The 12605-nt window shown below is 60.7% G+C and overlaps 1 protein-coding gene across 1 annotated transcript in view; it reads left to right on the forward strand.

Moving 5' to 3' along the window:
• LOC114508849 (CUB and sushi domain-containing protein 1) overlaps nucleotides 1–12605 on the forward strand; it is a 416019-nt gene that overhangs the window by 273223 nt on the left and 130191 nt on the right. Inside the window, exons 25-26 of the mRNA XM_036011116.1 lie at nucleotides 7098–7289; nucleotides 7665–7791. Coding sequence (XP_035867009.1) covers nucleotides 7098–7289; nucleotides 7665–7791 — 319 coding nt within the window. The remainder of the gene's footprint in view (nucleotides 1–7097; nucleotides 7290–7664; nucleotides 7792–12605) is intronic.

Genomic DNA, 12605 nt, shown 5'->3' on the forward strand with positions numbered 1-12605 from the left:
CACTGTTGTATTTATTTATTGCGTGTATTCGACTCTATGTTAGAACATGTATGATCGTACATGTGCATAATATATTATTACATATCCATATAAAATTCCAAGGGGGTACCCCCAAAACCCAGAGTTATCTTCTGAAGGGGGGGCCCTTGTAGGACAGGCTTCCCCCGCGAGGTGAGTGTTCTAGGAACCCGTCTGGATCAGTGCACCAGCTGGTGTTGTTGTGAGAGGCTGCGTTCTGCTTCAGTGAATTTTATTTGGAGACTCTGTCACCGTGTTTGTCCATTCCCTGACGGGTGGTTTGCGAGTGACCACACTGAGCGCTCAGCAGTTCCTGACCACAAACGGCGTGACCCCCGTGCTGTACCCTCCCTAGTCACCTGATCTTGTCCCAGGTGACTTCTTTTTTGTTTCTGCGGATGGAGAAAGCCCTCCAAGGGAAACGTTTTGTGGACATGGAAGGGGTGGGACAGACAACAGCAGGGGCACTGAGAGGCATCGAGACTGATGAGCTCGATTGTGTCAGATGGAGGGTACTTTGCAGGTGGCTGAATTTGAAACACCTGAGAATCAACACACAGTTTTTTATAAATAATTTCCGGGTTTGGGGTGTCCCTTTGCACACACATGTGCCCCACCCATGCGTGATACAGCCCGGTGCAGTGGGGCCTTTCCCCCACCGGGGATTTCCTGGCGAGAGAACGGCACATGGATAGTGTGCATGTCTGCCCAGGACTCCGCGACTCCGAGACCCATGTGGGGGGCAGGGCCTGGCTCGGCCCCTTCCCCTCCCCGTTCGTCACATCGATGTGGAGCGTGCCTGTTTACGTGGGACAGGAAGAGGACACGAGATGGCCAAAGTAACGGAGGAGAAACGATGCTTTCAAAAGGGCAAGTGTGCCAAGTGGCAGCTGCCGTTTTCAGCATGTTTACCTCCCAGCAAATGAAGTAAAAAGATGTGGCTAGTTGGTGTGCATGACAGTTAAAATTAAGTAATTAGTGAACTGAAATGGTTAAAGTATGCAAGTCAGTCGAATTCTTCATGAACCTGATGCTTCAGAATCTTTGAGACGCCAAATATCATGATACAGGAAATTAAATGTTTTGGAGCCTTGAGCACTAATACACACCAGTGATCGTGAAGATGAATTTCTTTACTTGACAGAGAAGCAAACAAAGGCCTGGGACAGATAACAGTTGTCCTAGATGCAGAGCTAGTCCAAGGACCGAAGAGGAAAATCAAGTGTCTCACATCCCACTTCCTAGGGTAAGGGCAGCCGAAGAAGTGTCCGACTGTGGGCAGAAGCGAGGTTAAAGCAGCTGGCGTCCTGAGGACACCCGCGCCTCACTGTGACGAGAAGCGCCGTCAGAAGGCTCGGAAGCAGAAAGCTCATTAACTAGCGTGCACGCGAGATAAAGCAGCAGCCGGCGTCACAAAACCCCCGTCCGGGATGTGTATTAACCGGCGTCGCACTTCATTGGCCTGAGCGTTCCCACGGAAACCACTGGCCTGACTGCGGTCGCAGCACCCGCTGGCACAGTGCGGTCTGTCTGTCCGTCCGTCTGATCTGGGTGCGCCATCGACACGCCGACTGTGCCCCCTTGTTTGCCCCGCCCCCTGAGTGTGTCACCCCCACGTCCCTGGTCTCACCCTTGCCCCAGACCCTGAGACGGGGGTCCGATGCTTGAGGAGGACACAGTGAGACCCCAGGCGACGACTGAGTTTATTGTCACTGGTGGGAAGTTCCACGCACACCCGGGTGGCTCTTCGCATCCTCGTGCGGCCTTGGCTTCGCCCACAGACGCCGCCTCTCACTGGGGTTTGTGAGCAGGAGCAGAGGCCTTGGCCCCGCGCCCCCCTCTGCCCTGCGGGCGCTTCTGTGGCCACTCCTCGGGGCAGCTGCCAGGCTGGGTGTCTAGACTCGGCCCGCCTCTCCCAGAAACTGTGTCATGTGAGCGTCTGCTCTGTGTCCCGTCACCCTCCCAACCCTGGTTCCCGCCCGCCTCCTGCTCTCCCTCCAGCTCTCCCCCCCCCAGGGGGGCAGTGCGTCACCATCACCGGTGGGCGCCGGTCCCTGTCCCGGCTCAGCAGTGCCCCAGCCGCCCAGAAGCATGTCCCCGCCCCCTGGAATGTCAGGTCACGGGATCTGCCCTTGAGGGGCAGCTGCTGAGCTGTTTCCAGAGTCCTGCCCCGCCCCCCCTGCTGCTCTCCAGCGGTCAGTGCAGAAGGCCCAGTAAGCGCTCTGGCCCCACCCCTGGGTGGGACCCGGGGGCCGTCAGCTTCCTGTGGCCTTGCTCACCTGCCGTTGTCCCGTGGAGTTGCCCCCAGGTCTGACCTCAGCCCCTGTCGACCCCCTGGCCCTGGTGCACCCCGAGTTTCTGCGCCATCCCCAGCCCAGCATTAGGACCTTTGCTGCCCGCCCCCCTTTTCTCTGGGTAACGTCGGGAGACCTGGGATCCGGGCACCTATGTCTGGGCACTTCCATGATTTAAGGGCTTTTTTTCTTAGCATCGCGGCATAAACTGTCTAAAAATTAAGAGAAAGAACTATCGGTGATGATTTGCTCATTGGAATTTAGCTCCTAGTGTAATCAGTTTGATGAGCGTGGTTCTCTTTTCTGCCCACGTTCCCACTTTGCCTTGCCTTAAAAAAAAAAAAAAAGAAAGAAAGAAAAAAAAAAGACATTCCCGGGCGCCAGTCTGCCTGTGGGATTGGCCTAGAGAGGGCGCACTGCCGGTCTCGGGAGCAGACATTCGTGATACAGAGTTGGTGCTGTTGACGGCTCTGCAATACAAACGTCACTAACTTCACGTCAGGTTCTTAGGCTCAAACACTGAGTGATTAACTTTCAGAAACCCCAAGTGCCCACACTGTGAATTGATGTCTAGATGAAAGGTTGATCCCTAAAAGATGGTGTGGGAATGATGGCTATAAAAAGTTTTGAGCAAATTATTAAAGCTTAAGACTATGTAAAGATACTTTCAACTACATTGTAAAGGCTTTGTAACTGCCTCTCGCTGGTTAATTGCATTACTGAAGGAAACCTTCATATTTGAATGTTTGAGATCCATAATTAGTCCACACACCAGAGTGGATTACGAAATGTCAACAGGGAGTAAGTGTGTAGTTTAATAAACATCCCCAAGACTCTGAGATGGTTGCAAATAGCGTTCGTATATTCTTCAGTATTTACATCACCCTCTCACGCACCTTCTCACCGCACCCCACGGGCGGTTCTGGGTCTTGGCCCCCCACCCCTCTCTCCATTGTCCGTGACGTAGAAACCGAGGGTCCACCTCTTTAGGTGGTTCTCCGAAACTTTCAGATCCAGAGGTGGCGCAGCCCGGACCCAAGTGAGGTCTTCTGGCTGAAGCCCAGTGTTGCCGATGAGGGTATTTTCCTCTACGTCCGGCGAACCCCCTTGGGTGAGAACCCCGTGTACTGATGGGTGTTCATGTGCCTGCCGCCAGAGGCGAGGGAGAAAAGCAGGCGTCTCAGGGCAACTTCAGTGCAGAGAACAGCAGGTGTTCATGAAGCAGGTGTTCATGAGTAGCAGGTAGGGGCAACCCACTACCGACAGGAAAAGGTTGCGTCCACTGCAGACAGCGCTCTCTGTCACAGGTGGGTCTGTTGTCCTGCTGGCTCTGTGATGCTTCCCCCGCGGCGCTCAGCGGTCGGGGACAGGTGTGTGCTCATACCCATGATTCCCCTCGGCACTCCGCACAGACGTCGGGGCTGGAATGCAAACAGCTCGAGGTGCACACCCCTTGTTATCCCGCCGCCTCCCGGGGCGCCCTGGACTGCACGGAGCTGGCCGGGGCGGCCTGCAGTGGGGCCAGCTCCGCGCTGTCCCAGGTCCAGGCGCTCCAGGTCAAGGGCGTGTGGGGACCGACAAGGAAGGACGGAGGGCACCGGCCGCTCCCAAGGTCGGGGAGGAGGCTGGAGGCGGCCGCCGGCTCTGCAGGGCCCTAGGCTGCATGGCCCGTGCACCGATGGTCTGAAAAGGGAGGGAGGAAAAGCCAGCACGTTCAGAGCTTGCCTCGCCCCGGAAAACTCTGAGGGGGACAGACCGCGGCCTGGGGTCCAGGGGGCGGCCCGTCGGAGCCCACGTCCTCACCCGCCCGGGCGGAGGTGAACTGGGAAACCCGGAGACAGGGGCGTTCTCCTGCTGCCCCCAGCCACACCCCTCCCAGCTGGTTCAAGTCCCTTCTTCCCTTCGAAGAGCGCCCTCCTCCCCCACCCGGCATCGTCTGTTAGGAACCCCAGAGAGAGACCTCCACCTCTCTGGGAAGGAGAGTGGGGGTGGGCGGCACAGCGGCCCAGCCCCCGCAGCCTCTCTGGGTGTCCTTCCTCACTCCCCCAGTGGGGGGCAGAGCGGGCCACGCCAGGGGATTGACAACTGAGTCTGAACCCAGCACAGCAGCAAAGTTCAACCTTCTTCCCCTGACGGCACACACAGACCGAGTGCCACCGTTCTGCAGCACACCAGAAAACACGCATACTTTGCCTGTCTGACAGGAAATGGGTGTACCTTTGCTTCACTCACCGCAGACAGCCGTGGTTGTGTGGGCTGCTGTCATTGCTACTTTTTATTGTTACTTTTTACCCGACGGTCGGTCTAAGGGAAGAGGTGAGTGCCCTGACTGAACAGCCAGGCACCGCGTGTTTGAAAGAGCCTGTGGCGCACTGGCTGAAAGTCACTGAACTGCGGCGTGTCTCGTGGAAGGGAGCGTTAGGGCCCAGAGCCGGGCCCGGCATCCGGATCTCGTCAGCACGCCGGCAGAAGGGAAACGGCGTCGGCACCATTGCACCGGCGGACATGGGAGGGGGCAGCTCGGGGAGCGAATGCAACCTCGGGCCCGATGACGACGCGCTACACCGTGTCACCTCCGAGCTCAGAGCAAGTCGGGGACCTTGTGCAGAGACGCCGTGAGCAACCAGTGACGGCAAACACGCAAACACACCTGGGGGGGTGGGCGAGGGTAGGGGGAGCCCCTGAGTCCTGGACTGAGGAGGACGGCTGATTCCATTTCTGTGCAGGACGGTGGGCGTGTGCACAGGCTGCTAGGATTGCAAGTTCCTTCAGGCGCCCCCCCCCCATCAGTCAGGGGTTTGCTTCTTTGTCTCCCCGGCTTCCCCGGGAGGTAACTGACACACGGCACTGCAACATTGTGTAAGGTTAAGGGGAACATCGGGCTGGTTTGATATGTACAAAGATGGCTCCCACGGGAATTTAGTCAGTCACCTCCGTCACTGCACCCACTTATTCCGTGTGTGGGGGGCGGGGGAGGGGGCGCCGGGGAGATCAGCCTGTTTCTGACGGAGGCCTCCTGGACAATGGCTGAGATTTAAGCGCACCACGCTGTGTTCATTTCCTTGCCAATTCCTTTCCGTAAACAACTGGCTTTGGGAAATTCTGGGCAAAGGAAGTGGCAGCTCGAAAATGCAAGTTCGGGAACCAGCCCTGACCGATGAGGAAGACGTCCCCCAGGTCCGCAGGCAGACTTGGTGGCCCTGTGTGCGGGCCGCGCTGTGCGTGCGAACAATGGCATTTGTCACACTCTCCGTCTTCACAGTGCGCTCTAAAAAACACGGTGTCACAGTAACGGTTCCTCCGGTGGGCACCCTTACGACTAGTCTCGCTGGGCTGCAGCCCAGGGCAGAGGGAATGGGGCCGGGGCGACAAGCAGCCTACACCGAGTCCCCGCCCAGGCTTCCAGTCCGCCTCAGCCAAGACCGATACCGCGGCGGAAGCGTCCTGCTGGTTTGGGGTCCCCCGTGGGACTCGGAAGTATCGATGTGCAGTTTTGTAAACAAAGGTTGTGGAGCAAGACTTGGACCTCAGGTCGCCATTGATCCTTCTGCAGGTTAGATTTCTGAAACATATGGGGCAGCATCGGTGTTTTTGCACAGCTCACTGGGGTCGGTGTTCCCCGGGCTCGCGCCCTCCGGGTGTTTGGAGACACTTGCCAGAAAAGCACTTCACGGAAGGAGACTGTTCCCAACCACGGAGAGCAGACGGTCACAGGGGGAGCCTCTGTCCCGGACAAGGCCCCTCGGCTGGGCCCGGACCCCGGAGAGGCCCCGGGGGAGGCGGCCCGTGGGTTTGGGGCTGAAGTTCCCTTCCTGGGAGGCGGGTGTGGTAGGCAGACTTGGCGACAGCCACATACTCATTTTTAACGATTTTATTCTGTTTTGAGTGCAGTGAGGCAGAAACAGGCGTGAGCAGCCCAGGTGGTGCCGCTGTCTCCAGCTCCCGTTCAAATGGCCGAGCTTTGCACCGCAGGGTGCTGCACAGAGGAACAGTGGGGCTGCACGGTGCTCCTCACTGACGCCCTGAAAACACGCCCCCCCCCCCAGTTCTGGGCCCAGCCTTCACTTCCACCCTCGGTCCCCCTGAGTCTAAGGGCCAAGCTCGGGGACACGGTGTCGTGACTCAGCCCCGGAGCTTCTGCTGTGCACGGAGCCTCTCGCCAACCCCCGTGCCGCGGCCGGTGGCCACTGGGGGTGACCCTCGGGGGTGGCCGGAGGCCCTGTCTGCTGCGGGCAGGGGCTGCGTGTCAGTTCCCCTCGGAGGGGGAGGCCTCGGAGTCCCAGAGGGAGGGGCACGAGGGCCTGCAGGTGGCTCTGGATGTCGGCCCAGAGCGAGCGCTGGCGGAGCAGCCCCCCAGGAGCACCCTGTCGGCCCGGTCGGGGGGGCTGCCCTCCATCCGGAAGGCCCTGGTGGGCTGCAGAGGGGAGATCGGGGCAGGAACGGCTTCGGGCTGTCTGGAGAGCCAGCCAGCCCCGTGGCCAGAGAGGGGGCCAGCCATGGCCGCCTGGAGCCCCTTGGGATGCACCTTGCTGGTCCCACCCAGACACGGGGGCAAAGCAGGGGCCGGAGCCCGGGAGCAGCACACGGCTAACAAGTCAGCCCGCCCGCGGCCCCGTGTGTGTGTGTGTGTGTGTGTGCGCGTGTGTGTGCGTCCTCTTCTCAGGTTCACGGCTGTCGTTTCTGCCCGCACGTCAGGGGCCACAGGGTCTCTCTCCTTCGTAGCTGACGCTGGAACCCCCCCCCACACCCCGCGGGGCCTCTGCTCACTGCCCCCTTTCCTCCTAGGCTTCGACCTCGTGAAGTGTGAGGACCCCGGGGTGCCCAGCTATGGCTACCGGCTCCGGGACGAAGGCCACTTCGCGGACACCACCGTCCTGTTCAGCTGCAACCCGGGCTACACCATGCACGGCAGCAACACCCTGACCTGCCTGAGCGGCGGCCGGCGGGTGTGGGACCAGCCCTTGCCGTCCTGCGTGGGTGAGTGGGGACCCCCGCCCCCACGGCCACCCCTCCGGGGCTCCCCATGTGTCCCCAGCATCCGTGCAGGTGCTGTGAGGTAGAAAAGGCCGTTCTACCAGCACCGTTTCATTGAGACGATGTGCAGAGAATTACAGGAAATCTAACACGGGTGCGTCTCTGCTCTGTGCTCTCAACTCTCGTTGCTCTGAGGAGGGGCCTCTCCCTCTGGGTGACCCTGGGAGCAAGTCAAGGGAAGTGACAGAGACAGAGACAGAGGGGGGGCTGACCCATTGTGTCTCATGCATGTGATGGGTTCGGCATTTCATGGCCCCGTCAGAGCCCGTGACGCCCAGAGTGACCGTCCCCTTGTCCCTGTGTGTCCCCTGTCTGCAGCGGAGTGCGGCGGGCAGATCCACGCGGCCACCTCGGGGCGCCTCCTGTCCCCCGGCTACCCGGCGCCCTATGACAACAACCTGCACTGCACCTGGGTCATAGAGGCGGACCCGGGGAAGACCATCAGGTGGGTGTCTCCCGTCCAGCCAGAGGCCTGAGGAGAGGCGAGTCTGCTGCTGGGACAGAGGGGTCAGAGGGGTCAGGCGTCTCTCCGTCACTCTCCGGGACCGGGGTTGGGGGAAGGCGACGGGACGGCGGCAGCGAATTTCCACTGGCTCCCGGGCTTGCGCTGCGTGAGGACCACATGGAGCGGAGGAAAAGAAGGGAGAGTGCGTCAGTCAGCTTCTTCTGCTGCGTAACAAACCGGCCCCCGGAGCTCAGTTGCTCCAAACAGTTCTCCGTGTGCCCACGCCTTCCTCGGTGGACTGTCCGGGCAGGTGTGGTGTGGGCGGGGTTGGCCGGGGGTGGTGCCAGCTGGCCTCACTCAGGTGCGCGGCCTCAGCCGGGTGGTCGGGGGGGCGGGGCCGGGCCTTTCCAGCCCAGGTCTCTGTTCCGCCAGCGGGCTGGTCGCGAGGAGGGCCCTTAGTGGGAGGGGGTGACGTGCACACATGCCCGCTCTCATCCTGTCGGCCAATGAGCCCTTCGCCGAAGCAGAGACCACGGTCTCACGGGCACGCGGGGGCCTGGAGACGCCTCCCCGCCTCTCAGTGCGGGACACGTCAGGTCCCACTGGGCGGGGCTTACGTGCTGGCCAGGAGGGACGTGCGGTCATCTCCTGGGGTCCCCAGGTACGTGTGGGGTATGCCGGGGCGGCATTCCCCCCACCCAAAGGTGCGGAGGTGACTGGCCCTCACAGGCCTGTGCAGACACTCTTAGAGAAAGAGTTCTGTTTCGGCCAAAGGGTCTGCGTTATTGGGGTAAGTTCTTAAAACCTGCTGAGTAAACCAACAGGAGCCATGTTTTTAAAGTGCGTGAGTCCTTCGTGCTCTAGTCGGGAGCTGCGTCAACAGCCACAGGCAGGAGAGTCGTTCCCAGACAACTTGCCCTTCCCTTACAGCTCCCGGCGGACGGGGCGGGGGAGCGAGCCCCCCTCAGCAGCACCTCTAAAACCCCCTCGCTCCTCCCAAGAACTCTCCTCTGCCTGTAGTCGGCCTTGACTCCCCCCACAGCATCTGTTCCCTTTCACTCCTCCCACCCCTCCCCCGGCCCACGCCCCCAAGTCTCCACCCCTCGCACCCCTCCCTTCCCACTGCGCCCTCGGAGGCTGAGCACCCCCGGCCCCCGGCCCCTTCCTTGCAGCCGTGACGTTGACAGGAAGTGAGAGGTGACGCCTTGTTCTGCAGGCGGGCGGGCACCTGCCCAAGCCGGTGCCTGTGGTTCTTCCCCACCGGGTGCCCAGCCAACTCAGTGACCGTGTGAAACAGACTCGTCGTGCTGTGACCGTGTGACTTCATATGAACACGGGAGGGGTGGAGAGAGGGGATGCATGTTCTGTCCCATGCCGCTGGGGCCCCTTCCTGTGACAGCCACCCTCGCTGGGACCGCCGGCCCCTGTTCCAACCCGGCCCCCTGTCCGCACCTTCCAGTGACCTAAACGCACACGGTGCAGTGTCCTCGCTTTCACACCTAAGGGGAGGAGTCTCACGGCCTGCCAGGGGCAGAGAAGGAACTCAGAAGAAATATATATACACACACACACATATATTCAATGCAAAATATTGTTTTATAGTATTGAACCTGGGTCATTAATTAAGATAACTGAGTGTGTACTTATTGGTGTTTCGGGACAAAAGTGAGCTTTATTTGAGCGATAGAAGGTAGGGTTCTGCATTCTTCATGAAGACCAATGCGGTCTCTTGTCCAGGGAACTCGATACAATTAATGCCGGTTCTCCACTTCGAATTCCCGAAGGCTGGATCCACGTAACCAGCAGCCAGGGCGTGGGCCTGGTTTGGACAACACCCTGGGGGTCATCGGACACGTGACTCTCCGGAGACAGGGTGCGCTTCCCGCCCGGGCGCGGCGGGGGCTGGTTTCCCCCCCACACCGCCGGGTGCCTCTCGGCTCCTTTCCCGAGAGTGGGGGCGAGCCAGTGGCTCTAAACTCAGACCCGGCAAGGCTTTCCCCTCGGCAGGTGCGTCTCCTGCTTCGTGAACATGCTGATAAGGAGAGAGAAAAGAAACCAATACATAGTGAGTGAGGCACTAACAGTGCATAACTTCTGCATCAGGAACTGACTTCCGTATTTAAGCAGCAACATGCTAGGATGAGAGCGGCCTTGTCCCACCAGTTTCCTGTTCTGGGATTTTTTTCCTTCTGTTACTTATCTTTCCAACATGAGAGCTGACCGAATCCGTCGTCCGATCTCTTTAACATACGGCCCCGAGTCCTTCCTGGTGAGGAGGCCGAGAAGGCGGCACAGGTTTTGGGGCTCACTGCTCGGTGGACCCTCAGCTGCACCCCGGACCCCCCCAGTGCTTCCCCTCGGGGACGGCCTGGAGGCTGGGTGTGAGCACTTTGGTTTGGGGAACGGCATGCAGAAGGCGCATGACACAGTGCTGCAGGCTTCAGGCGGCACCAGTGCTGGGGAAAAAGAAAAAACCGGGTCTAGTCTTGGCCTCGGCATCTGTTGCCTAGGTTACTGAGGCCTGGTCATTCGGCGGTGAGAGAGCCAACACATTACTTCCGCTCCTTGCTTGAAAGTGAGGAATCTGTCCCTTATGTAATCAGGAGTCCAGGGACTGAAGCATTAAACATTCTGAACATAAACAGAATTCATTATTACACACTCACACTATGATTCTTTGGTTTTTACTGTAAATGTTTTTTTTTTCTCTTAAAACCATGAAGAAGCACCAGGACCCCGTACAGGTGACGGACGGGCCGGCTCCCGCATGTCGGCCTCCCCCTCCCGGCCGACCTCGGTGTCCCTGAGGCCCGGAGCGATTTCCGAGTGCGTTTTCCTGTAACTTTTTTTTTAAAGATTTTATTTATTTATTTTTAGAGAGGGAAGGGAGGGAGAGAGAGAGAGAGGGAGAGAGAGAGAGAGAGAGAGAGAGAAACATCCATGTGCGGTTGCTGGGGGCCATGGCCTGCAACCCAGGCATGTGCCCTGACCGGGAATCGAACCTGCGACACTTTGGTTCGCAGCCCGAGCTCAATCCACTGAGCTACGCCAGCCAGGGCATTTTCCTGTAACTTTTTACTCGAGGTAACAGGAGACCCCACAATGCTTGTTGCGGGGCACTGGGGTCCGGGAGGAGTTTGCAGTGTTCACACCGAGGCTGCAAAGCGGTCACCTGAGCAGAAGGTAGTTAAAACCGACGCAGTCACCCGGCCTCATCAGGAGTCACACCTGCAGGCCTCCCTGGGACCGGCCCGGCCCCTGCGGGGCGCGCCTGTGGCCGGCCCAACGGCGTGAGGGCGCCGACTCGCCTAACCGTGCGTGCGTGAACCGTGCGTGCGTGTCGCCCGCGGATCCGAAGGCTCCTCGGCAGGCTGGGCCGTCTGGGCAACGGTCGGGGAACGTCTTTCCGCTTGTGGTGCGGACGCGGCCTCAGGGGCCGGCCGAGGGGGAGGCTGTGGAAGGGTCCACGTGGCCCCCCGAACACCACAGGCCTGTCACAAGCGACCGACCGCCTGGTCACGGTGGTCCCTCTGCAGACGTGGACAGTGACGAGGGGGCGGGCCCTGGCGCCCCCGGGGGGTGGGGGGGGCTGAGTTTGTTTCTGGCCCCGAGGGGCTGTAGCGAGACGGTGCGATCCGGCTCGGAGAGCCAGGCGTGCTCTCGTTTACGCTGACCACACGCCCAGGGCCCTGTGAGGAAGCGCCAGCCGGCATGCTCCTTGTGGGGCGTCCTCACGGTCTCCGTGCGCAGCCTCCGGCCCGTGGCTGTGCCGGTGCCGGTGCCGGTGCCAGTGTCGCGCCGGCATCCCAGGCAGGCTGGGCCAGGCACCAAAGCCTCCCAGCCTCCCCCCTCCCACCGCAGCCGGGAGGGGGCGTCCCCTGCCTTCCTGCACGGGTGAGGGAGTCCCCAGGGAGAGGCGTCCAGCCGTCAGAAGAAAGGGAGCAGTAGCAGCAGGCAGTCCGCCCGAGCCCACGGCTGGACTCCAGTCCCTCTGTGGCTGGGGGGCCCACCGCTGGGCTCGGGGCCCCCACCCAGCCATGCAGCACCGTGAGTGAGAGGGGCTGACACACGTGGTCTCACTGACACCAGTCCCCCAAGCACCTGTGACCTTGTGGTCACCCTGTGGATGAGCTGGGAGAGACCGTGGCGGGGACCAGCTGGCCCTAGGCCTCCGGGCCCCAAGTCCCCGCCCGTCACAGACTATGCCCACAGACTGTACTCTCCCGAAGCCCTGTCACCGGTCACTGCGGCTCACACACAGACAGCAGCGTCACCTCCCTGTCCAGCGGGCAGAAACCCAGGTGACGCTTCGTACACAGGGGCGGTGACCGGGGGAGCTGGCACGAGGGCAGGAGCAGGGAAGTGCTGGCCTTGGAAGTAACACGGGAATTACGGTGACGTCGATTCGCAGCAGGACGGCGGGCGGGGACCTGGGCGCCCCCTCCCATTCCGGGGACACGGCCGGCCCCCAGACGCCCAGGCCCCACAGCGTCCTGCTTGGGTCCCCAAGTCTCCTGGCCTCGGTCCCGCCCCACGCCCCAGGTCTGCTGGTGCCAGTGGCCCTCCTGGGGGACTTGCACTCTCAGTATGAACTTCACTTCTCCTCTCCCCCCGTCCCCAACCTGCGATCTTTCCCGACTCAGAAGAAGCCGGGATCTCACTGGGGGCTCCGCAGTGTTCTGGGGGGATGGCCTTCCCTCCCCCGGGAGAGGCGGCGGCAGAAACCAGCTGCCTGTCAGCTGCCTGTGACAGCCCAGCTCCGGGCTCCGGGCTTATCTCTGCTCCCGCCTTATCTGCCGCTCCCAGTCGGGGCG

This window comes from Phyllostomus discolor, chromosome 11, assembly GCF_004126475.2.
Source record: "Phyllostomus discolor isolate MPI-MPIP mPhyDis1 chromosome 11, mPhyDis1.pri.v3, whole genome shotgun sequence".
Lineage (NCBI taxonomy): Eukaryota > Metazoa > Chordata > Mammalia > Chiroptera > Phyllostomidae > Phyllostomus > Phyllostomus discolor.